At 33.6% G+C, this 26,650-nt stretch overlaps 2 protein-coding genes across 2 annotated transcripts in view; one reads left to right on the top strand and one right to left on the bottom strand.

Moving 5' to 3' along the window:
* The window catches only part of LOC124357982 (transaldolase), a 62,827-nt gene that overhangs the window by 14,182 nt on the left and 21,995 nt on the right, over positions 1–26,650 (bottom strand). The window contains exons 3-5 of the mRNA XM_046810158.1: positions 13,949–14,056; positions 11,080–11,211; positions 9,889–10,014 (exon numbers count right to left, since the gene is read on the bottom strand). Of these exons, the coding sequence (XP_046666114.1) occupies positions 9,889–10,014; positions 11,080–11,211; positions 13,949–14,056 (366 nt within the window). The remainder of the gene's footprint in view (positions 1–9,888; positions 10,015–11,079; positions 11,212–13,948; positions 14,057–26,650) is intronic.
* LOC124357981 (thymidine phosphorylase-like) overlaps positions 16,302–26,650 on the top strand; it is a 51,689-nt gene continuing 41,340 nt past the window's right edge. The window contains exon 1 of the mRNA XM_046810155.1: positions 16,302–16,421. Within this exon, the coding sequence (XP_046666111.1) occupies positions 16,409–16,421 (13 nt within the window). The 5' untranslated portion in view covers positions 16,302–16,408. The remainder of the gene's footprint in view (positions 16,422–26,650) is intronic.

The following is a 26,650-nucleotide window of genomic DNA, read 5'->3' as shown; positions in this document are numbered from 1 at the left end:
CTTTAGTTATTTTACTATACTTGGGGAAATTTAAGCTGCATTTATTAATTATTATGTATTTAATGTTATAAATACATAATTGTCCTAAGGAGGACAACTCCTTAGTCAAGAACGTCCTTGTAAACAATCCGGAGGGCAGAAGACCACCAGGAAGGCCCAAGTTGAGATGGCGAGACCAGATCAGAAGAGACGTAAGAAAACTGGGAAGAAGGGAAGAAGAGGCAATGGATAGAGAGATCTGGAGGCAGTGTGTTGGCGAGGCAAAGTACCACCTTGGGTACCAGGAGCCACGGCAGTAAGTAGTAAGTAAGTAATGTTATAAATATAAATTATTTAAATAAAAACTAAGTATATTTGTCATATATTCAATATTTATAAAGCTATTTTATAAACAAACAAATACGCAATAAAGTTGCATTATTGTGGGATCGGCTTTTAACTTTCATACAATATGTAGAAAATAAAACATATTAAATTGATTTTGGCATATTTCACAATTTCAGGAATAATGATTGACAAATTTTAAATTAAATGGATTAGACAGTGAAAGAGTGTATCAATACAGGGTGTGGTAGATAAGTAATGAGACTCAGTCTAGAAAAACAAATTTATTGATCCGATTTGTACAAAACGTTAATATTCTTCTAAGTACCCGCCTTGGGCGTCGACACAACGTTGCCAGCGCGTTTTCCAAGCTTCATAGGCCCCACTGTAATCCGTTGGAGTTATCCCAGTTAGTGCCTTCGTGACAGCACGTTGGATGTTCGGAATATCATTGAAACGATGACCCTTCAGGCATCTTTTTACCTTCAGAAATAGGAAGAAATCAGGAGAACTCATGTCAGGGCTGTATGGTGGCTGTGGCAGAACTTCAACTCCTATTCGGGCCAAATAGGAGGTCACGAGGCTTTTGTTCGCGGGGGAGCACTCGGGGAACCAATTTTGCGCAAACTTTCCTCATCATCAAATCTTGCGTAACAATTTGGTGAAACCGTAAATTTATTCACGGAGACCTCATCAGCGATCATTTTGAGGCTTAAACGACGGTCGGAGTTTAGGAGTTCTTTCACTTTGGCCACCGTTTCATCCAACCGACTCGTTGAAGGGCGTCCAGATCGTTCCATGTCTTCAACGGATTCCCTCCCGTTTTTAAATTCATTAAACCACTGGAACACTTGAGATCTTGATAGGGCGTGCTCTTTGTAGGCCTCCGTAATCATAGCAAAAGTTGCCGAAGCAGTTTTACCCAAGCGAAAGCAAAATTTGATTGCATACCGCTGTTCTATCGAACGATCCATCTTCAGCGTTTTCAAAAGTGTTACGGGCACACAAACAACGTAATACGCGAAGCTCAACCCTCACTGCACCAGAGCTACGACATGACTGCAAACCGGTTCTACTGTTAGCTCAGATCCCACACCACGTGACCTGCAGGTGGAGACCGCACTACGAACGACTGGGGCGCCGTGTGGCGGCCAGTCTCATTACTTATCTACCACACCCTGTATAATAAAAAATTTGCTATTTAACTCAATTGCTGAATTTACTTAACAATTTTCACAGACATTCTTATACAACTGATAGGTTGTGGTTCTTTGGACCCACTGGGTAACATAGACAGCAGATTAGTATGCACAATTCGTCACTCTGACATCTTAACAAAACGCTCCCAACTGGCACTACTGTTACAGTTAGACGTATTAGTAGATTACAACATTCAGTGCAATCTACATGGCTTTGTCAGATGTGATATGGCTCCAATAACTGACAACAGCAATAGTACAATTATTTTCCAAAACTTAAATTTTAAAGTCATCATATATTTTATACACAAATTACATGCTGCACATAGGTATAATACAGGGATATTTGTATGGACTGGGTTGGTTCAAATCAAATTATAACCTAATAGTTTATTTGGCTCTTCAATTTATGACAATATGACAAATAATTGGTATATAGAATATTAGTTTAAATGATTTATATGTGATAAGAAAGTGAAAGAGAAGTTTTAGTCTTATGCGGACAAATAGTGTTAGTTGATTCAATATTTAACTTGTAACAAAAGAGAATTGCACTAAATATTCAAATGAAAGTTAGTTAATATTTCAAAACATTGCGTAAACATGACTGAGCAAGACTCTTGAGCTAAAAATATAAATTCAACTGTCAGTAGAGATGGAAATGATTTCATAGCATTGTAATGAGATAATGTGAGGTTTGAGAGATAAGCAAGAGAATGCTTTATTATTGAGCATAGCATATCTGGCATTTGCTTTATTTAATGGTTCACTGTTTTTGTATGGTGTGCATAATTATTCATGAAAACAAATTAAGATTTTAAAAAATTGATCATGTATTTTGTGCACTTCAACTATTATTTATTAATTGCCAAAAATGAAAAGGCATATGCATATATCTATTTATACATCATTTTGGTTTATTTAATAAATGTTTGTTAAATTGCACACACAAATAGGTGTGTATCTAAATGTGGTTTATTTCTATAAAGGAAAGCATTTTTGTGTAAAAGCATTAATTCCAACCAGGTGGTAGTTATAGGTTCAACCTATGTTTATGAAGTATATATACAGCATAATAACCGTCCATCTATGTAAAATCAATACAGGGACTTGCTAACTCCATTATTGATGTGGGAATTTCATGCCAACCATATGATTTTTTACAACTATTTGAAGTAATGATAATCCAAAATATATTTTTCATCTATTTATATAATAAAAATGTCAGAAACCCAATTCAACAGTTTACTACTTTTATAGTTTAAGTATATAATTTTATTTTACCTCAAAAATTCAAATAATAAAGACAGTAAAAAAATTATGTATACAGAAGGAGGCTCTAATTGGCTTAACAATATTCAATTAACAGTGCTAAAGTGATTATTGTATAATACTCATTATAAACTACAGTGCTGATTGCTACAATAAGGCTTAATTTAAACACAAGCAGCTGTTGGGTATTGTAATCTTCCAGAGTTGAGAAAACAGCGGGCCTATTGAGTTATGAAGGTCAGCAGAATTAGAGCTAACAAGGCGTGCAGTCCAGTCACTGTTTACCACTGTAGACACTCGAGTCATCAATAAGCTGACGAGTGAGTCACTGCCCAGTCCAGTCAGTCTTAGTGCAATGTTGGCTGCACTGCTTGTGCTGCTGGCCCTGACCCATCCCACGGTCGGACAACAGTGTGACCAACCACTCATCAACAATGTGGCCGACTTCATTATGGAGCAACTGCTCAGCAAGTACCCCGACACGGTCAGTCTGGCCAATGTCTCCTCCTCGTTCCTGTACAACAGTGGAACACTCGACGCGACGTACGGGACTCTAGCAAGCGTCTCCTCCATCAGGCGCCGAGGGGACCTCTTGCTCACGGTACATAACAACAGCGTGAATATAGTGCTGCCTATCACCTTCCAGTACCTGACCGTTACCTTTGAGACCTACAAACTGAGCATCGCCGGACTCAGCACTTCTGGCAGTCTCCAGACCTCGGTCATGGACAACCTCATCCAGATAGACGCTACGATGGGGGATAAGTCCCTGTGCTTCGTAACAATAAACAGCATCAGATTTCTGCAGCTTGGAGACTTCGAGGTGCGTCTTAGATCCAGCTGTAAGGTCTGCAGCAGTCTCACCAGCTCTGTCACTAGCTCTGCACTCAACTATTTCAAGACCAGGATCCGCAGTTTGGTGGAGGCTAAGGTTAATGAGACTCTGTACCGTATCATCAAACCCGACAATCCAGTCATTTGTAAGAAACTACACTTGTACTATACAGACGATCAGGTACAAACTAACAATTAATTATTATCATAAGTTGCTTCAGTTACATAATCAATGTTAAATTACCGTATGTGCCGATTCAGAAAATCTTTTAAGTAAAATATCTACAGACTGTTAAGTATGGACTACCCCATAGTTCAATTCTAGATCCACTTTTGTTTTTTTTTTCGTTTGTTATATTAAGGGATTTCCATCTGGCATTTTTATCTGCAATAGTAAATTAAAATGAAAAATTTTAAAAGAAATTGAAATAACCTCCATTAATTATATAGCAATTTATTTATGAATAATAAACTTCTTTTCTATTTCCTTCAATACATAATTAAACAAAAATAAAATAAATTCAAATGTAGCAGTGGTAATGATTTTCAGGAATTGTTGATAATTTAATTTTGAATAATCGTACGAAATGGATAGTGAAGAAAATACAATATGGTTTATATATACACTGATGTCAAAATTTTGCTCTGGTACCACCCATAAACTTGTTTATATTTGAAATATACATCCCCACATATCCTTTGATATTAAAAGTTTAAAAAATAATAAAATTGTTATTTAGCATTCCTATACTTATACTAACTACCTGTATAAGGCATATACGTTTTAAGAGTTAGTTGCAGTAGTCAAATATATTCTCTTATTAAGGTCCAACCACAACTATACAAGATGTACTGTAGTAATGAACCTGTTATGCTGTAACATAATGTACATTTTTATATTAAGAAAACTTATGCAGCCATAAAGTTTATAAGAAAGTCCTTCTGACATATTGGAAATTATTGCTATTAAGCGTTTTAAATGCATGTTTAAGGACTACTAATTACAAAGTTAATTTATTCGTATGAAGAGTTTTATTACATGACATACTTAGAAATATATACAGCAATGCATAACATATAGTATTATATTTTATGATGACAACAACAACAACAAACATCATTCTTACTAGTATTTCTTTTCAAATAATGAATAAAGTATGATTGAACTGAATTGAATAAAACTTATAAATATGTTATTCGGTTTCCTAAAAATATAGATCATAACACCAAGCTTGACTAAAAAGTCTCTGCAAAAATGCATTTGAAATATTAGTCATTTAATTAAATGTAACTTTTAGTCCAATTTTATTTTTTTTCTTAAAGTAATTTGAAACAGGAATAAATTAGATATAAAGAATATGACAAAATAAGACACATTATTAATAGGATTTTTCATTAAATTCTTTCAAAACCAAAGGTCTGAAAGGCTCACACATACAGTATTGTGCGAATTAATGTGAACAAGCACAATCAACTTGTAAATATGATTTATTTAGGCCAAAGGTACTTTTAGGTACTCTGTTACCATTAATTAGTATGGAAAATGTTCCTCTTTTACTTTTATAACTCTAGAATCTTTTTAGCATGGAATCTACAAGTGTGTTGCAATTGTTTGTGATTGCTTCATCTCTAAACCACACCTGAATCACTGCTTCCACCAGTTTTTTGTCAACAGTCCATTTTTTTGCAGTCTAGTCTTACATACTGTCCACAAATTCTCAATAGAATTAAGATCAGGTGAATTCCCAGGCCAATCCAGAAGGGTAATATTATTATACTTGAAGTATTTCATCATAGTCTTTTAAACGTGGCACGGAGCTGAGTCTTGTTGAAAAATTGCAGTCCCTTTGGCCTGGACTTTGTCAAGCTCTATAGCTAAGCATTGCCCCAGCAATGCTTTGTACTTTTCATTGTTCACAAGAATAAGAGTGCCAGCTCCTGAGTATGAAAAACAGTCCCAGAACGAACATTTTCCTAGTGGGATGTTTAACTGTTTGACTAAAATGACTTAGCAAAAAGTGATTTATTGACTGCCTTTCGAATGAATTTTGATCGCTGGCCCTGCACAAGGAAGTGTGTCTCATCAGTAAATGACACTTTTCTCCAATCTTCTGCGCTCAGTGAGCGTATATTTTTGCCCAATTTAGTCAATTTTTCATCATCAGAAATTGTTTCCTCTGCGGTCTCACGGCTATTCACCCTCCTTCGAAGAGTCGTTTGCGTACCGTTAAGTCGTGAATCCTTACTCCAGCCTTTTCTAAATCTTGCTGGAGGTCATAACTTGTTTTTCTGGGATGAAGTTTGTTATCACCCAAAAGAAAGGCTTAATCTCGTAGAGTAGCCTTCCGTTTTCTTCCACATTTTCCTTTCCGCTGCACTTAAACAAACCCTATTTCCTTTTTTTTTTTTTTTTTGTTTAATTATTTTGTTTAACCCTTTTAGTGCCAGTCAAAAAATCAAAAGTTGGTCTGAGAAATGCCAGTGATTTTTCACATAATACTACTGAAGGATGCCAGGCCTATTTTAGCCGTTTTGCAGTGTTTTACTACAAAAATTGTAAAAATTACAAATATTGAGATATTTTCCTAATTTTTTCATTGTTTTGCAGTAAAATAAATTCCCTTATAAAAAACTATAAAGCAAATTATATTTCTAAATGTAATTAACTTAAACCATTTTAAAAAATTAGACATTTTACTTACAGTTTTTATATTTTTCCAGTTTCACATGAAAAATAGTACTATAAAAAAATTATTTCACTATAACACATACTATCACTTGAAAGAGGAATTAAGACTGAATACACACATAAAAAGTTTTGATTAATATTTCAAAAACAAAAAAAATCATGTTAATTTTTTTAGAAAGTTACATTTTCACTTTTTTGTGTTATTTACACTATTTAGCTTCTTTATAAAGCTTATAATATTTTCCACTATGAAACCATTAAAAACTTTTGTACATAGGTATTATAGTTAGGCGGTAACACAAATATGGTGAGGCAAACATAAGGGATGCAATCCTTTTTTACAGCCAAGAACTGTATTCTCGCTAAGTGGAGATCGCGAGCGTTTCATTTTATTGAAGTTTACTTTTTATGTTAATACAGCATTGTTAGTAAACTATTTATCAACAAACAAACACTGTGGAAGCAGCAACACAAACAACCAAACACAGAGGTTAGACGTGAACTATCAGCTGACACAACTTTGTCTGATGCAACAACCATGGCCATTTCTATCATGGCTAAACACCTGACTAACCTTACGATATTACTATTATTATTTTTTTTATGTAGATTGGTTCATTCTGATTGTTTGTATACCAACAAATTTATAACAAGTTAAAAAATGATTGCGGTATGACTTTTACTCCGAACGTCCATATATACGGACGTTGGCATTTCTCGGTAGTTTTTTCAAACGTCTGTATACGTTGGCACTAAAAGGGTTAAAGCACCCAAACTTGCATAACACTCCTTTGCAATGTCCCTCTGAGTCATTGGTGCATACTCACTAAGTGTTATAATCCTTTCTCTTTTCCTATGTGTAGTACCCATATCAATAAACAGCTAAACCTGACTGCACAGTTTTCACAAGATCAATAAAAATAACGCAAACTTGCATACATAACCTAAGATATAACACAATATAACAAAATGTAATACAAAGCATGTGTTTAGAACAATATGTCAAAAAGGTTTTGAGGTTATGTTGTTTTCTTGAAACAGCTGACAGAATATGCACAGCAGGTGTACCAAAAAGTATGAAAACTGAATTTCAACCTTTGTTCACGTTAATTTACATAATACTACTGTAATTTTTGGATTTGACAATAGTTTCAACATTTAGCCTACAGCCTACACTTTCGTCAGTAATTCATCTGACTCTGGAATTCTGAAGCCAGTGGTTCAGCACTGTATGAGTTCTGAGGCTTAGATGAACAAGCTACTTCAATAGCCAAATTGGCAGGAAAATTAAATGAACCTCACAGACAGAGTCCCAGGAGGGATGATTCAACGCTGAGGGAACATTTGGTTGGCTGCCCAGATATTTACTCTAAAAGATAAGATTTTAACTCAAAATCTTTAGATTTTATATCAGATAATACATAAGAGTAAGTTTGTGATTTTTAATCTGAGAGTAATTACCATCGCTCTACTATATCTGAGAGACACCTGATACCGGTTACCGGTTTCACTATGTGGTGTGCTCTTTTAAAACCATAAAATAACCTATGGTAAGAAAAGTTCAACTAAGTATGTATCTATTTGAACAAAACCCTGAAATTAGAGCATTGTTTTTCATTAATTTACAGAATAAAACTACAGTAAAATCCTGAAATAAAGAGGAGAGGCAGCCATTTTCGATAGTCAATATTTTGGTTTACCCAATTACATCTAAAAATACTGTATTAGAATAAAGGCGTAGGAGAAATGAATTATGCAGTAAGGAGATATCGAATGGTAGCGGAGTGAGTCGACTGTTAGGGAGGGGGAGGGTGAATCATCTCAAGGACACGCTAGAGTGATGGGTCACACACACATCCACTCTTCTACCCATAGACGGATGGGTGACCCAGTGTTCTGCTGTTGAATGTAAACTATGTTGCTCGTTATTTATGTAAAAGTTATTATTCATGGAACCGTTTCAGTTGACTGTAGTTTAGTTATTCGGGGTGCTGGTCTGGTGGTGATTTGTTTGGGGGAGGGGAGGGTGAATCATCTCAAGGACACGCTACAGTGATGGGTGACGCACCCACCCACTCTTCTGTGCAGAGGCAATGGGTTGCCGCATTGTCCTATTTTGAAATAGTTTTTAGGAGCATATTAATTTGTTTAATTCTTTTAGGAAAAATACTGTAAAATTGTGTGAGACTTGGTATTAGTATGATCATTCAAACACATTTATGCAAAAACATATTAGATGCTCTGTTTGAATCTCATTAAATATGCAAGTTTACTTTGTGCTATAATCACAAAATATAAATTTTTATAATTCTAAAAAAAGAGTTTAAATGTAGTTCTTTTTGAGGTATTAGTTTTAATATATAAAGACTTTTTTTATTAACTGTGTTGAAGTTTCATTCAGTTACCATGTGGTAAAACTGAGTGAAAATTGTGTAATAAACCATGACTAGTTTTTATATCAGTTTCATTTCTCAACACTTGCACACGATAACAAGTATTTAGGTTATCACTTCAATAGGAAATATCTACGTTAAACTGAGTACTAATTATTTAATTTTTTTTTCATAAATTAAATTTCTATCAAGTTATATATCTTATGATGAAAACGATGCTATTATAAAGCGTTTTAAACAGTATAATTTGTGTTTAAGAACTATTATGTAAATTAGAGTTAGAAGGTGATCTTTAGTATTGCTTATAATACAAATAATAGTACTTGTATTGAAAAGATTATGTTTCCTTACGTCTTGTAATTATGGAATAAACAGTTTGATTATAACAACTGAATTATTGTACATATATATATTACTAAGAACCTTTATTCATATTTGTATTTCATCATAAATACTGGTTGTCTTAAAAGTCCCCCCCCCTCTGGCCCCTATTAACTTGTAGAAAAAGAGGTGGAGTGATTTACTTTGGGGGTATGTTTATATGACCAACTGAGAAATTTTTGATGTATGAAAATTTTTTACTTCCCCCCCCCCCTCCGAGGTATTTTGTAGGTAAGTCAACATTTTTAAACAGGACCCCCTAGCAAGTCAACACCTTATTTCAAAGGTATTATATATATATATATATATATATATATATATATATATATATATATAAAAAAATAAGAATGGCACAAACCAGAGGTCTCTAATGTTACTCTATCAAATTTGATGGCCAAATTTGAATTGTTTTATAAAACCCCCACAGTTTAAGTTACATTTAAAGTTATTGTAAGGCAGATAAAACATTCACTCACTAGTTATTTTGAGAACTTACCCCGACTGAAATCATAAAAAAAGTTATTACAAGAATCAACAAACATAAAAAAACCATGATTAAACATAGCATTTATTAGGTTTTGTTTTGTCTGACCGAAGCCCATTAGGAAGTCCTGGGAATACCAATAGCTAGTTTTACCATGTTATCTCTTATTGGTTACCAGTTAGTAGGTGACATACATTCAGTCCACTTTGAACCAGTAAATGGTCTAAATGTGTCAATCATAAGAAAATTAATAGGGAGGGATAACTTTTAAGATACCCGGTATAGTTGGTGATGGAGGGGGGGAAAACTCACCAGTCGAGGATGCGTCCGACGAAGGGAGAGATGAGAGTGACACCAGCTTCGGCGCACGCCACGGCCTGGCAGAATGAGAACAGCAGCGTCAGGTTACAGTGGATACCGAAGTCCTTTTCCAGGGTTCTGTGTACCAAACAAATCAAACATTGTACAATCTTAACCCTTTTGAGACTATATTTATATTAACACAAAAAGACCTACTGATGCATCACCTGATAGTATATACATATATAGTAAATTTATCAGTGATGTGACCAATAACTAAATCATTTCTAAAACCTCTGTGCAATTTTTGTGATTGCATGAGATTACATCAGATTTGAAATATTACATTAAATATATTCTCTCTACGGTTTTTATTGAATAAGCCAAAGGCAGTACAATCGTCAATACACTTTGAAATAATATGTTGATATTAAAGACTGAAAATTGGTTTTGAGTTATCAATATTCATCTAAGTTTTTGTTTTTAAAGTTCTTTTGTGGTAGACATTTTATCCTTTCTGGTAGCAGGTTGAACAGTCATACTCCAATCTGGAAGGGGTCATTTGTGTGTGTCTTGGTGAGTCTGCAATGGGTCATGTGTAATTTTTTTTTTTTGTCTAGTGTTCTAGCTATGTTTTTCACTCCTGCGTGTCAAAAATGATGTTTTCTTTTATATGGGTCATATGACATAAACCACACAAAATGCGTATTGCAGTGAAGGTCCTCAGGCCAGTATGCAGTATGACAATCTGCTAAAGAAGCTGGCAAAGTAAAACAGCATCATTGTATTGCCATACTATTCTGTAGTATTTTTTATAAAGTTATGTTACGTTATATATTTTTAGAGAAAGCAGTAAATGTTTGTTAGAGAACACAGAACAAACTGCTATTTGCTCACAAAAGCTATTTTTCCTTTTATTATTGACCTGTAAAATGAAATTTACAAAAGCAGAAGCTCAAACCCTTACCATACTTAGCTAGTCTGATTATACTGAAAAATTTAATGTCAACTCAAAAAAAGTTGGCTATTCTGAATTGTAATGATTAGTTAAGTTGTAATGATTGTAATATTGGAGAAGTCTTATTGGATCCTAATTTCAACTTATGGACAAAGATCTGTTTTATTTTATAAATCTTCCAAAAGCCGATGTCTGAATAATTTAAGTTTTTGTTTACATAAGTGATTAAGTGAACGATTACTCACTTGCCAGCCTGAATACCCTCCCAGGTAGAGGCCATCTTGATCAGAATCCTCTCCTTCTTGATCCCATGTTCCTCGTAAAGCTTGACTATCTTGCGAGCCTTGGCGATGCTAGCCTCCTTGTCAAACGAGATTCTAAACACATGTTACAAAGACATTTTACACTCGAGAGAACACATCAAAACAGTATCTGAAGAGACGGTATCCTGGATTAAAGTCACTGTAATGAGTGATTTAGAAATTAGCCTTATATTTCTTTAGTAATTTAACTTGAACATTATTACTAACGTAACAGACTGGTTACTTTCAGGTGTACTAAGGACTTAAAATTTAAATTCCTGATGCACGTTACAGAAAAACTCTGAAATTCACAATTCTTTTTACTTATATATATATTTGTTTTAGTTAAAATATAATGTGGCTAAGGTTGATTCAATGTGAATGTTGAGTTTAGCTCCAGTTCACCTTCCTCTCAGTGCAGCATCTGGAATCTGACGCTGTCACAGACTTGAATTCCTGGAGAACTGGAGCTAAATCCATCATTCACAATCAAAATATCTGAAATTTTTGAAATGATATACATACACACTGGAATTACACAAAATTTGGTATGTATATGTATTGTAAGGCGCACACATGAAAAAAAAAATTTAAAGCAAAAAACCTCGTTTTGAGTTTATATTAGGGATGGGATAAATACAACATGTTTTCATGATAACAGTTTCAATTTTCTAAAATAACTCAAAATACTAAGAAATACACGTTTCCGTATTTACTACTTTTATAAAATGGTGACCGTATTAAAACTGACAATTAAAGTCCACGCACATTTCTTACAAGAAGTGGTCTTTGGTATAATTATCTGAATATTAATATTTAACCAAGTTTGATAAGACAGGTGATTTGGTTCATCAAAAATTCAGTTTTTATCGAATAGTATACAAAATTGTCCTTTTAGCATGTGGCATGAAGTGCACCTCAATTCCAACAATTTTTTGTTTGTTTAAGATTTGTTACTGACGATGGATGATTTGATAGAATAATAGAGATTCATACTTTTGCCATCATTATAGGTTATAAAGAGTAGGACACTGTATTTCAATGATTGACATCTACTCCCTCCTTAAGGTATCAAAACCCCAAATATATAATTGGGCACAAAACAAAACGTAAAAACTAAAAAGTTAAACAATGAACTGCCACTAAAAAAAATAAGTAATATCCGACTGCATCAATAGCATCTAGTCCAGCCTGGAGAGAATGAACCCAGGCGATTTTACACATATCAAACGCAACAGCAAGTGTTAAGATTATGCTAATCAATATTCCACCTTCCCTAGTACATATGACATGTTGTTTGTGCTATTGCTTATACACAGTGACCATTGCTTGTCACATACAAGGGGTGATCAAAAAGTTCCCGGACTTTTTATATAGTATGAGAATGAAATGTCACATAACGATGTAGTTGGCAGCAGTGTATTCTCTGACTCAACAGTAACACAGCTGTCATTTCATATCACTCGTTAAGTCACTGAAACAAAAATAAGCAAAGTTTGTTTCAGGTTTTGTTTTATAAATTTTGGTTATTCCTTGTTTAATGAAAGTGAATGTGAAAGAAGAACGTGTTTGTGTAAAACTAAAAAAAAATTTCTGAAACTTTTATGATATTACAAGATGCTTTTGATAAAGAATATTTAAGCCGATCATGTTATCAGTGGTACAAGAGGTTTAAAGATGGCCGAACATCCACAGAAGATGATGCTCGTTCCAAACGCCCTTCCAACATCAATCAATGATGACAATAAGTGAACGCTCTGGTACGATCAGACCTTCCACTAACAATCTGTGTAATGGCAGAAGACTGGAACATTTCATTTGGTTCATGGCAAGAAATTTTAACTTAAAAATTTCAAATGCGTTGTGTTGCGGCAAAATCTGTTCCAAAACTGTTGACCCAAGACCACAAACAACTCCGAATTCATTTTTCTGAGACGTTCTTGAAATGGAAAATGATGAAGAGAGCTTCTTGAAACATGCCATTACGGGATACGAGACATGGGTTTTTTGGTTATGGTGTAGAAACAAAAGTCCAATCATCACAATGGACATGAAAAGGCTCTCCAAAACCCAAGAAAGCTCATCAAATCAAACTAAATGTGAAGGTTATGCTTACAGTTTTCTTTGGTTGTAAAGGGGTTGTCTACTACGAATTCCTTCCAAAAGGTCGGACAATTAATTGTTTTGTTTATCTTGAAACCCTAAAACAATTGCCAAATTCTGTGAGAAGAAAGAGACCTGAGCTGTGGCAAAGTGGTGATTGGATTCTTCTTCATGACAAGCTCCTGTTCACTTTGCATTAATCATCTGTGAGTTTTGTGCAAAATAACGCAATGACTGTCATCCCTCAGCCCCCTACTCACATGGCCTGGCTCCAGCCGACTTTTTTCTTTTCCCAAAGCTCAAGAGACCCCTGAAAGGAAGAAGATTTCAAACCGTTCAAGAAATTAAAGAAAAAACTATGGAGCTGCTAAACACCATTACAAAAAGGCACACCCTTATGTCTAGACTAGCAACAGCCCTTACCACTTAGGGAACCCTAACAAGTCCCAACAGTCAACTTCCGCAGTAGACTAGACCTATTGATTTACCCTTGCACCTCGACATTTGTGGTTAGTGATGTGCTGTTCCTGGACATACATAAGGTTACCCAGATTTAAGTGATACATCAGTTTTTGTTGTACCCAGAGTAGGTCCAACTAGCAGGTACAAACTGAACATTCTTTGGTAAAATGAGGGTCATCAGATACATAGGAATAATGAGATAGATCTTGGGACATGGAGTAATGTTGGATCTGAGTGTTAGTCTCACCTGGCGTCAACCTCTGTGGAGACACGTCCGGGGATGATATTCAGTATCTCTACACCAAACAGCACAACCATCTTATCCATGGCAGCATCCACTTGGTCCTTGAGAGTCCTGTAACACAGAGCGTATATATTAATCAGCTTACACAACACATCAGTGGTTAATGTTTTACAAAGTCAAAGACAGTAAGGCATGCAGTATTAATTTAGGTAAAGGTATTTTTTCTTAGCATCCACATCCTGTCCTAAGGTAGAGTGTGTTTCAGCTGAAATCTGCTGATTCTACACTAAACTCCTTAGCTGAAGAGACGAATTGAAGTCGAAACAGGTCAAACGACACTTTGCAGCACCAGCTGTTCAAGGCTTTCCAAGTTCCATGGCTCTCCGCCATGCTGATGAGTTCCGAAAGAACGAAAACAAGCTATCAAGGATTACCTTTGCAAACAAATCTATGCCGTAAGGTTTGTTATCTTTGCGTTTGACCTGTTTCAACTTCAATTCGTCCCTTCAGCTAAGGAGTTTTGTGTAGAATCAGCAGATTTCATCTGAAACACACTCTACCTTAGGACAGGATGTGGATGGTAAGAAAAGTGGCTAATGAATGGACATCCTAGCCTCAGGCTTATGTAGCCGGTGTCATGCTATCTTCTGTGTTAAGTAGTTCACGCTATACCAGAAAATTAACATATAAAAATACTGTGATATTTCAGACTCTCTATGGAGGTCTGTATTCATTCAAGAAACGTTTAACTTAAACTCAGCACTGTTACAGCCTTTTTATTCTACTCTTTATTTCACAATGCCAGGATTTAAAGCTTCCCAATCCGCTGAGAGAGATGCATTGGGCTAGATCAGGGGCTATTGTAAATTATATATGACTGCTATTCTGTTATCATACTACTTTACAATTATAATGACGTGAAAATAAAATATTCCAACGTGGAGTCTTCTTTAACTTCGTTTTCATTACCCATTAAAACATTTTGTATACATTGCAGGACCTTATTGATGATGTGAAATAAAAATAACTTGCATGCAAAATTAATGGAAATAAAGAACTGAGTTGAACATAGTCTTGCTTTTTTCATTTTTCGTGAAAAGTAATCCATAATCTAAATCACAATGTCCATATTTCATAAACATTAATGTTAGTAGGAGCAGGTGGAAAGCATACATGTAGCCTATATAATTTTTTTATCATTGACAATGTCACTTGTTTTCCCAGCTGTGCCGGAAATTGTGAAAATGTATATATGCAACTATAAAAATTCTTGATCACATATAAAAAAAGAAATATAGATTTTTCCACTTGTGTTAAATAAAACAACTCCTTCTGTTTATATCAAACTGAAGAATGATTAAAATATTTTAGTCTTCTAACATTGTCATAATTTTTATTTTCTTGGGGTGGAGAATTATATGTTCATAAAATTTTAATTCTATAAATCGAAGAGTAAAAATTAATAGGATTTATTTATTTCATCAGATTTGTACGTAAAAATGATTAGTGGCTTATTCTTGCACCATTTACCTCATGACTTATTTACCTTGTTTTAAGTAGGACATAATTTTTGTCAAGTATTGCACGCTTAGACTAACATGTCTCGTTAGTATTTCAAGTCCAATTGGATGTCATTGACTTATGGGAGGATCTTGTAAAAAGTAACCTCACCAAACAATTAACTATCACTAAATTGTAATAAAGCTACACTTCATTATTTATTTGAAAGACACTAATTAACTATCTTGGTAATGTTTGTGTATGTGTGTGTAAGTTTTAGTAAAAATTCATGAAAAAATTGGAAATATCGATCAGTGAAAATCATACTTATAATTATAAAATACTGGATTAACTTCTGTGTGGGATTAAAATGACTTTTTACCAACTCTAATAAACTGCGGGCATAAATTACTATTTTATACTTCAATAAAAAGTCTCCGGTTTGGAATAACTATTATTGGGTTCAAACTTACAAAATTACAAAAGCCCCAGGATGATATTTATTATTGATGTTAAAGAAACTGTTTTGACTTCTTATGATTAGGATATGACGATAAATTACATGTTAACTTAACGTTACATATAACGTTAATTACATGAAATAATTTAACTGTTACAAATATCAATTGAGGTCAGTCGTTGTGAAAACTAACAAACTCTCCATTTAAATAAACATACATAAATTCACTGAGCCAAACTTAAATAATGGATGTATATAAAGTAAACAAAATCATATACATCTTGTGTTACGATATTTGATGACACCGGGCCACACACATTATGCAGTTTACAGGACTAGAACATAAATCATCTACTAGCCTTGGCTGCGCGTGTAATAATAATAAAAACCAGTTATCGAATCTATGCACTAGTTCAGTGGTAGAGGAGCTCTGCAACTTTCACCATCTCCTCCTCCTAAGCCTTCTCCTGTGACATCCGATTACTGCTGCTACAACCATTTTAATGGCCAACTTCAGTAAGTTACAAGATTATTACTTTAAACCAGCCCCTTTGATTCCAATTGGATTTTTCTCATCCACACTATTTTCCTCACTTCTTTTTATAACACATGTGATATTGTTGATAATTTGTACATTTCAGCCGACTACCATCTAATCTAACTATTTTATTGTAATTTTGTTTTTAGTAACCACAAGTAATGAAACAGCACGACAAAGTAATAAGTTGAAATTTATTTACCAGTACTGTTTTTACTTATTTCTACTTACTTAAATCATCGATTGTACTATAAAGTTCCTGTGGGTAGGAAAAAAAAACAAACACATGACTGAATAACATATCAGCATTGTCACATCTTTGTTTAGCCTCCTATTTCTGAAAAACTTGAGCAACAACCCGCACTTAAATTTAAAAGATCCTCTGTGCCTCCTTTACTTCTATTCACCATCAAATAAGTATCCATCAAATATATATATATATATATATATATATATATATATATATATATATATATATATATATATATATATATTATATTATATTATTATTATTAATACATTACCACTAAAATATTACAATAAATTATGTATTTTTCCTTAAAATGCCTCCCAATGCTACACTGTCCTTAGGATCTCCCAATCTTTTAACACTCCCTGGAAAGTCTAAGTTGAAAAATTTGTGTCCCCATAATTTCAAATGCTTTGAAATTTCATTAAACAATTCATTGTTAACTTTGCTATATAAGAAATATACTTTCATATTTTATCGCGATGACTCCATTCCATTGTGGATGTTTTTTAACAAAATTACATTTGTGCCATTTCCATTTTGTATGTATTGTTGACAGCTCATAAGTACATAGAATAAGTTGAATTTATCATACATGTTTTAAGTACAATCTTAAAATTTTCATACATGTTACAGAAAAACAAACCAGCGATTCTTATTTATTTTTTTCCAAAAAATATTAATTTTTTTTTTATTATTTTAAAATATTAAATAAAATTGAAATGCTTATTTATTTTTATTTTCGGAGAGCCTAATCAGATATTCTACATGTAATATTTGTAATGAATATAAATAATAATACTTAGTTATGTGACAGATTACATTGTGAAATATACGTGCTTTGTCAGTTTTAGCTAACAAACAGAAATTGTGACGCCCAAACTAACAAAAAAATATGAAATTTTCATGTATTATTACTGTGCAACGTGTGTGATACGTTGAACCGTCCGTGTAATAAGCCTGATACATTGTAAGCTGAAACAACGTACACAATTGTGGGAAATAATTGAGTCAATTGTGTAGTAGAGAAGTACGAGAGCCTTGACCAATACTCATTTGCATCTCAGCAGTCAATTACTGAGCAGTATCAATCACATTTTATCTGACCAGCAGCTAATTATGATCTCTTGAGTGTAATCGGTTTGATCATTTCTATTCATGATCGTTGCAACACTTTCCTATCACTGGGATGTAAAAATATTCCTTGAATAAATTACAGCAACTAGAGTGTTCCAGCAATTAACTTAAATACATAATACTACGGCATCGAATTATTTTGAATACAGAGTATCTTCCTAGTTCACGTTTCAAGAAGTATTTTGGATTCATATTAAGATTACATCAACGATATAAAACTATTTCAATATAACTAGATAAATAATGCACTGTATTCGTATAAGCAAAACCTACACCAATCATAATAAATTATAAAATGGAGTGGTATGATAAAATAATCATAAAATTCAGAAGTTCAGAATATTCTTTATACAATTTTTTTAAGAAATGCAATGGTGTCAAAACAATACTGTATACAAACATAAGTATTTACATAAAATTGTAATACAATATAATATGTATACTTAAGTCCAGGTTGTTTGATAAAATTCGTCCATTGAGTAGATTGGATTGTCCAACAAGAAATTCTTCAGTCTGTTCTTTAGTGTTGCATCAGTTCCCTGTCTGAAGTCTTGTGGTAGGTGGTTGAGGAATCTTTATACCGGCATATATTGGTTGCTTTGCGAAAACGAGAAGTTCGATGAGCTGGGAGATTGAAGCGGTTTGCATGTCTTGTATTGTAGTTGTGAAGGTCGGTTCCTAGGGCTGGTTTTTTTATTGATGCATAGTGAGCCACCTCACAAATGTACATTGCATATACAGTCAAGATTCTGAGGTTCTTAAAATGTTCTCGGCAGCTCTCTATAGGTTGTAGGCCATTGAACGCTTCCTTGCTGAGTTACAAAACAACTCCAGTTTAATTGTCCAGGAGCCAAGAGCTAATTTGTACTATACAGGGTGTTCACTAAATTCACAACTAATAGTGTCACAAACTTCTGTGGCTGATAATATTCTTCATTTCAAGCAAAACATGTCCTATAAATATGTCGAAAAATGGGTAGTTTAGCCACTGGTTGCCGCTTTGTGTATTAAAAAAAATCATATCTTTAGAACTATTTAAGCTAAATAAACCAAATTTTGCACTAAGGTTTGAATAGATAAGAGGAAAAAGAATTGTCTCATCTTCTTTAATATTAACAAAGCCTTTAAAGTGGTTGTGTTCGCTCATGCTCATGACGGATTTCGTTGAAACAGAGTACCTTTAGAATTTTAATTCAATTGGTCAAATAGTTGGTGTCTAGTACATTTTTTATAACTATACAGGTTTTGTTACTTGTCTTTAAATATTTTCAATAGACGCCATTTTGATAATATTAAAGAAAATAAGACTTTTTTATTTTCCTCTTATTTATTCAAACCTATATGCCAAATTTGGTTTCCTTAACTTTAAATAGTTCTAGAGACATGAATTTTTTTATAAAAAATGCAAAATGGTGAACAGCAACTAAATGACACATCTTTCTAACTATATTTATAGGACCTTTTTTGCTTGAAATGAAGAATACTACACGGAAGTTTGTGACACCCTTTTGTGAACACCCTGCATGAGTACGCAACCCAGTTTTTCTCGAAATTCATTGAGGAATTTTTCTTATGAAAGAAATCGATCGTCAGCCGTGGTAGTTTGGTGTAGGTTGAATTGGAAGGGTATTAAAATGGTTAAAAATATGAATGAATAATTTTTTCTCAAATTATATCTTTCTACCTTGATATACTTTAAAACCGCCGTTAGACACATAAATAATAATTATATCACCATCAGAAAACTAGACAAAAAGACTGAACGTTGCTACTTTAAGGGTTTAGATATGGTTAGCTGACACCATTTAACATTTATGTGTGACAACAGTTTTAAGTGCCTCAGGCTGAGAAAAATATAATCTGAGGGAAAATTATTATTATTTTTAACCCTTTTGATACCTGCCGTGTCAACCTTCACCAAAACTAAGATCTATTTCTGTCTTAGGAAAAATGTCTCTATCAATTTCAAGAAAAATCAGGTTTTGTGCTTAAACAGAGCAAATTGGCTTTCGGCTCCTGGAATAAGAATTCTAGTGTATTCCGTTACACGAAATTGGGCTGTCGGCCTTGAAAGCTAAATCCAGTGAGCTCTGACTGCAGTTTGTGGTACCAGTGATTTCGTTGAGTCCAAGCAGTTGCCTTTACTTTATTCAACTAGATGGCAAGTTACATCGTGGGATGCCCAGTGATCCAGAGGAAGGATTGAAATTACCCAGTTTAACGTGACTTTATAATGAAATTACAGAGGAACTTTGTGATATCAAAGAGGAAGTGTCCATGGTTAAGAATGTGGCTAAGGTTCAGACTATGTTTAAAAAATAAAATTAGAACGTTCAAATCAGACAGAAAGTCAGTCTAGCAACTCGTCTAAAATGCCTTTATAATAAGTGCAGTATAATAAATTATTATTATTATATGCCCAGAAAGGCCAAGATTTTCTTTGCATTACAAAATTTACTTCAGTACAAAATGTTATTTACCAGTTTACTGGTTTTAAGTTAAATAAACCATTTTCAGAACGAATTAATTAATAAGACATGGGAATACCAGACTAAAACAATCTTTGTAAAAGTATTTTTTTGTGTAAGTCACCGTGATAATGAAGAAAAGGTTAAAGTTATCAGACAATGTCAAGGTCATGCAGATTAACTCAACTTTTATCACCTCATATCATGAGACATTCACAGATCAAGTGTAACTTTTACCTCTTACACTTCAGTACCTTCTAAGTTCATTTAATTTCTCAATTGTTTAATTCGACTATTTAATTAACATTTTAACAAAAAGTGCACCTATACTTCTATTCTATATAGCTCATTTCAAATGGTCAAATTACCACTAAACTCCTTCACTGCCACATGTATTGAGCATTTTAACGTGTTCTTTTTTCAATAAAATTCAAAATATATACTTATGGACGTAGTTAACTAACGTTTGCATTTTTTATATTTTCTTATAGAATGATATTATTTTTCTACAACTATGCTCACAATTAAAAAAATTTAAAACCATTTTTACAATTAAAACAATTAAATGTTCTCGTAATATTAATAAATTGATCAATAATTCTAAATTAATTCCTACATTTTTAAATATAAAAACCGAACTATATTTTAAAGTTTAAAAAATTATAAAGAGTACTATGCTATACATTTTAGAAGAATTTGTCTTATTAGAACTTAAATTTGTTAGAATGAAACAGAACAATGTTCTGAAAAAAATATTGATTTAAAATAGTGTACAAATTTTTAAACACTATGCGTATTCAACACTAAAAATGACAGTTGATGGCATTGGACCTGGTCACCTTCCTGGTTTCTAAGTGGCTACACCACAGCGTTTAACCCATTACGCTACACCACAGCGTTTAACCCATTACGCTATACCACAGTGTTTAACCCATCCATGTAACATAGCCGTTTTAGTTTTAATTATTCTAAAATAGATTGGAATATCTTCAAATGACCATAATTTATCTCAAGTGTTTGGCAAGCCATTTAAAAAGAATTGATTATGATCTACCAATTATTCAGCAGAAAATTATGTGTTACGCCTAGGGTAACTGCTAGTTATTTTATAGAGAGTAAATTACAATTTTTAATATGACAAGTGGTAATAACAGTTATATTCGGAAAGTTGGTAATAACAGTTATATCCAGAAAGTTTACACCTGCCCCTTGCAATCGCCATAGACGTGCGTTAGCATTTTACTTATGACAGAATTGATAACATTTTCAGTTGACTTCTTAAAATAGATGACTGCAATAGACGATAATATTAACTACAGTTAGATAATTCTGTCTATTAGTTACTATATCAATTGTCTTATCTTGACTTGGTACATTATTATCTATAGCAATATGAAGTACCGTTGTTTTAGCTGATGAGATATAAGCTCATATCCAGCACCGGGTATTTTTGGATATTTCGTAGGTGGAAAGATTTAGAAGAAGAAAATTGGGACGAAATTTACTATGTTACCCTTAGAAATTACCAGTATCTCCTAATGACAATTTTTAGAAATATTTATTATTTACTTCAAATGTTCATTTCCAAAAATACCTACATCCTCTAATTCAAAAATTAAGAATAAGAAATGGGTTACGGAAGAAATTAGAAATTTAAGTGTGGAGGAGCGAGAACTACTATTGTTGAAAGATGATTCTCAAAATAAAAAAAATCAGTTTCGGTACAATAATTGTAAACTGGCTCTAAGGAGCAAAATAAAATTGGTAAAATTAGAATATAATACTAATAAAATACATAGTTCTAAAAAGAAAATATATCAAAGACCACCTGGTCCGTTGTTAATCAAGAATTAGGGAAATCAGTAAACAATAATAATAACATGGAAATTATAAGTGGAGATTTGGTTTTGCAAGACAGTGAAGCAGCATTGTCAATGCTTTACAATTTTCCACTAACTATATATCCAATATAAATGAGACCATTTTCCTGACACCTGTCGCGATTGTATTCCACGGGTATTTTTGGATACAAGTTGTTGGAATAGTTTCATTTCTGTCTATTATCTGTATGTCCGCACAATATCACGAAAACGAACTGACTTTACACTTGAAAATTTACATAAAGCTTCATTTCTGTATAGGCAAAATCGAGTTGATGGTGCATGTCACTAGCTGCGCGCTAGTGAACATGTTTACATTGGTCTTATGGGTAACAATGATGGCAACATGAAAATGGTAGAATAAATTAATTTATGATAATCATATGACGTGATATATTAACACATGTATCTATAGACTTGAATGTTGCATACTATCTTGGTAGAGTCTGTTACGCAACACGTGGTGTAGTGAAACTCCTAGAGTGTGTAAACCTGTAGTGACAGACACTACCTTGCTAATTTTACACAACATTGATTGGTTAGATTGTCAATTAAATTAAATTAAAAACTATTAGTTTTTATTCAGTACGTTAAAGAACATTTGTATGTATGTATATATAGTGTTCAATTTGAGGTGGGACACAGTGGAACATATATCCGTGACTATCTCTGTTAAAAAATAAGCAATTTTGTTTGTGCTGGAAACTTTTCCTACACCTCACTTTTTTCTCTTTTTTTTCCTTCCTGAGGGAAGAGGACAGTTTGTCCCCGCACTTAGTCCTAAAAGGACCTTTGCGCCTCCCTTACTTTAATTTGTGCCCTCAAAGACCGAGGCTTTTGCAAAAACCAATCAGATTTAAGGGCTCCTGTTCTCTAATGTCCTTGGGGCTGAGGAGATATGCTCCCAAGTATATTTTCCGAGTCTCTACGATGGCAGGACAATCCAACCAAATGTGCTCCGCTGACTCCTCCTCTTCTCCACAGAGTCTACATTCGCTGCTCTGACTAAGGCCTACCTTCAAAAGGTGCTTCCTCAGAGGGCCATGTCCTGTCAACATTCCTAATATCAGTCTTATATCCTCCTTATTCTGGTCTAGGAGAGCTGTCCACCCTTTTGCGTAAGGAGAGATAAACATTTTGGATATTCTTAAACCCGAGGCTCTACTCCAATTCTTGTGTCTTGTCCTCTTTTCCCAATCTTTGACCAGAGCTTTAATGTTGGAGAAGGCTATCCCACAACCTGGCTCAGGCCCCATCTCCTACACCTCACTCAGAAGTAAATTCGCAATCAATTTTTTGAGACCTCAGCATATTTTAAAACATTTTTGAGGGATGCTTCCCGGAACCGTCTTTCTTCTGGTAGTTACTCCACATATACATTGAAAATAGTTAGTCCTGTTTTGTAAAAATGTGCAATTTTTTTTCTTTAGACCAATTCAATTGTCTCTTCAGTTATCGAATGGCTACTACAAAAACAGGACTTTTCTTATTTTCAACATAATTCCCACAAACATTAATGCACTTGTCCCACCAATGCAACTTTTCCTACAAATTGGAGAAGTATTTTAAAAATTACTAGCCACTAGTTGTTTGCCAGACTGAGGGTTAAGTCTGTATATGGTTTAGCCATAGTAATGTACACAACTGTCACATTCACGAGAGCTGTAACAGGCTTGAGGTGTATTATGGCATAAGTCTTGCCCGTATCTACAAACAATGCACATTTTATGATCTGTGATGTCACAGTTATATGGTTTAGCCATAGTAATGTACACAACTGTCACATTCACGAGAGCTGTAACAGGCTTGAGGTGTATTATGGCATAAGTCTTGCCCGTATCTACAAACAATGCACATTTTATGATCTGTGATGTCACAGTTATATGGTTTAGCCATAGTAATGTACACAACTGTCACATTCACGAGAGCTGTAACAGGCTTGAGGTGTATTATGGCATAAGTCTTGCCCGTATCTACACACAATGCACATTTTATGATCTGTGATGTCACAGTTATATGGTTTAACCATAGTAATGTACACAACTGTCACATTCATGAGAGCTGTAACAGGCTTGAGGTGTATTATGGCATAAGTCTTGCCCGTATCTACACACAATGCACATTTTATGATCTGTGATGTCACAGTTATATGGTTTAGCCATAGTAATGTACACAACTGTCACATTCACGAGAGCTGTAACAGGCTTGAGGTGTATTATGGCATAAGTCTTGCCCGTATCTACAAACAATGCACATTTTATGATCTGTGATGTCACAGTTATATGGTTTAGCCATAGTAATGTACACAACTGTCACATTCACGAGAGCTGTAACAGGCTTGAGGTGTATTATGGCATAAGTCTTGCCCATATCTACACACAATGCACATTTTATGATCTGTGATGTCACAGTTATATGGTTTAGCCATAGTAATGTACACAACTGTCACATTCATGAGAGCTGTAACAGGCTTGAGGTGTATTATGGCATAAGTCTTGCCCGTATCTACAAACAATGCACATTTTATGATCTGTGATGTCACAGTTATGTATAGTTTGTGTACTGTACAGCACACATATTACTACTGTGTTGCATTTTGATCTCATTCAAACAGAAACATTCTATAGCTTTTTTCATATGCCTTGCAGCAATATGCTATTCAAATTCACACATCTTTATTTATCACTGTAAACAAACAGAAAAATACTGATTGAATAGAATAATTGCATTTTTTTTAAAGCAATACAATTGAAACAAACATTCCAAATTTTACAGCTAACAAATATTTGTAATTAAAAAGGAATAAAACACCAAGTGACAATGAATAAATAACATTTTAATTAAAAAATGTAAATAATATTATTTGCAGTTGGGAACATAATATTACCTCATGTTTAATACTGTATTTTTGCTATTAGGTATTTTTTTAAATTTTGCTAGAAGAGATGTTTTTGCCTAATGTTTCTTAATGACAGAGGGCATACAAAATAAAAATGTCAAACCATATACATAGTTTTCTTCCTATATAACTCCAAGTTACGGTCTTCCAGGCCTAACCTGTGTCTGTATTCCAGGTTACAGAATCAGCTTTCACATTATATTTTTCATGTGTTACTGTTTTAAATGTATATTGACATTTACTCTAAATATGTCTAGCTCACAATATTAATGTTTCATAGATTCTTTCCAATTTGAATAATCATTCAGTTTGCAATAATTACATTATACTTTTTGCTAGTTTGCATTCCGTTTCACTTATTTTCAACCAGAGTCCCAATAATTTGTATTGTTATTTAATTTCAAGTCAATAACTTGCTATGTTGACTTCTTTCTAGTACCAGGACATTTCTAATTCCATCAGTTAATGGTAATGAACTTTATAGATTACTAGCAGTTGTTTGTGGATTCTCACACAATTTCATAGGATTTGCACCTGTACGAGCACTTCTGATTCGAGTGAATTATATTTCCGACACCAATGTTGAGTTTGCTTTGTTGTCACAATCAAGAAAATACATCAAAACATGTACATTTATGGCCATTGTAATTTACTTTGTATTTTTTGTTCCATAGTTGATTTTGCCTTGTTTCCCAATCAAGAAAATATACCGGGTATCTTGAAAGCCTCCATCCTCCATTAACATTCTTATGAATAGAGAGAGAGAGAGATGACATTATTTACTATGGGACATGTTTAATAACCCAACTGAGGAGTTTATTTATGTATGAAACTTTTGACTCCCGACCCCCAAAATGGAGTATTTTGGGAGTTATAAAACCCCACAATTTAAGTTACATTTTAAGTTATTGTAAGGCAGATAAAACATTCACTCACTAGTTATTTTTAGAACTTGCAACACTAAATTGTAAAAAAAGTTATTACAAGAATCAACAACCATGAATAACATACCATTTATTAGGTTTTGTTTTGTCTGACTAAAGTCCATTAGGAAGTCCTGAGAATACCAATGGCTGGTTTTGCTGTTATTTTTAAACATATGTTTGCTGTCATAAAGTGATGTTTATGAACAGTTGATTACATTTTACGGGCTCTTTCAATGATTATTTCATGATTTTAGAGACCAAGATGGGATTTTTCGCTACTCTAATGACCAGTGGGGCATAGCCCAGAGGGATTTTCAAAATAAGAATAGGTCTATATTCATCCCAGGGACTGTAAGAAAGTCCATGTAAAATTTCAGTACAATCAGTTGAATAGTTTGCGCATGAAAGCAAAACAAACAAACAAACAAAGGCACTTTCACATTTATAATATTAGGATTACCAATATCGGTATTACGTATAAAATGTCCTTCACTTCCTTAGATCCTTGAGGTCAGAGGGAGATAGCTGCTCGTTAATTACATTGTGTAATTGAAGCTTTAGTCATTTATTAAATAAGGTTTGAATTTATGGTTTCACATTTTCCAATTTATTATAGAGTAACTCTTTTGAAAAAAAAAAACAAACTT

This window comes from Homalodisca vitripennis, chromosome 3, assembly GCF_021130785.1.
Source record: "Homalodisca vitripennis isolate AUS2020 chromosome 3, UT_GWSS_2.1, whole genome shotgun sequence".
Classification (NCBI taxonomy): domain Eukaryota; kingdom Metazoa; phylum Arthropoda; class Insecta; order Hemiptera; family Cicadellidae; genus Homalodisca; species Homalodisca vitripennis.
This window is presented reverse-complemented; position numbering and strand designations above follow the sequence as displayed.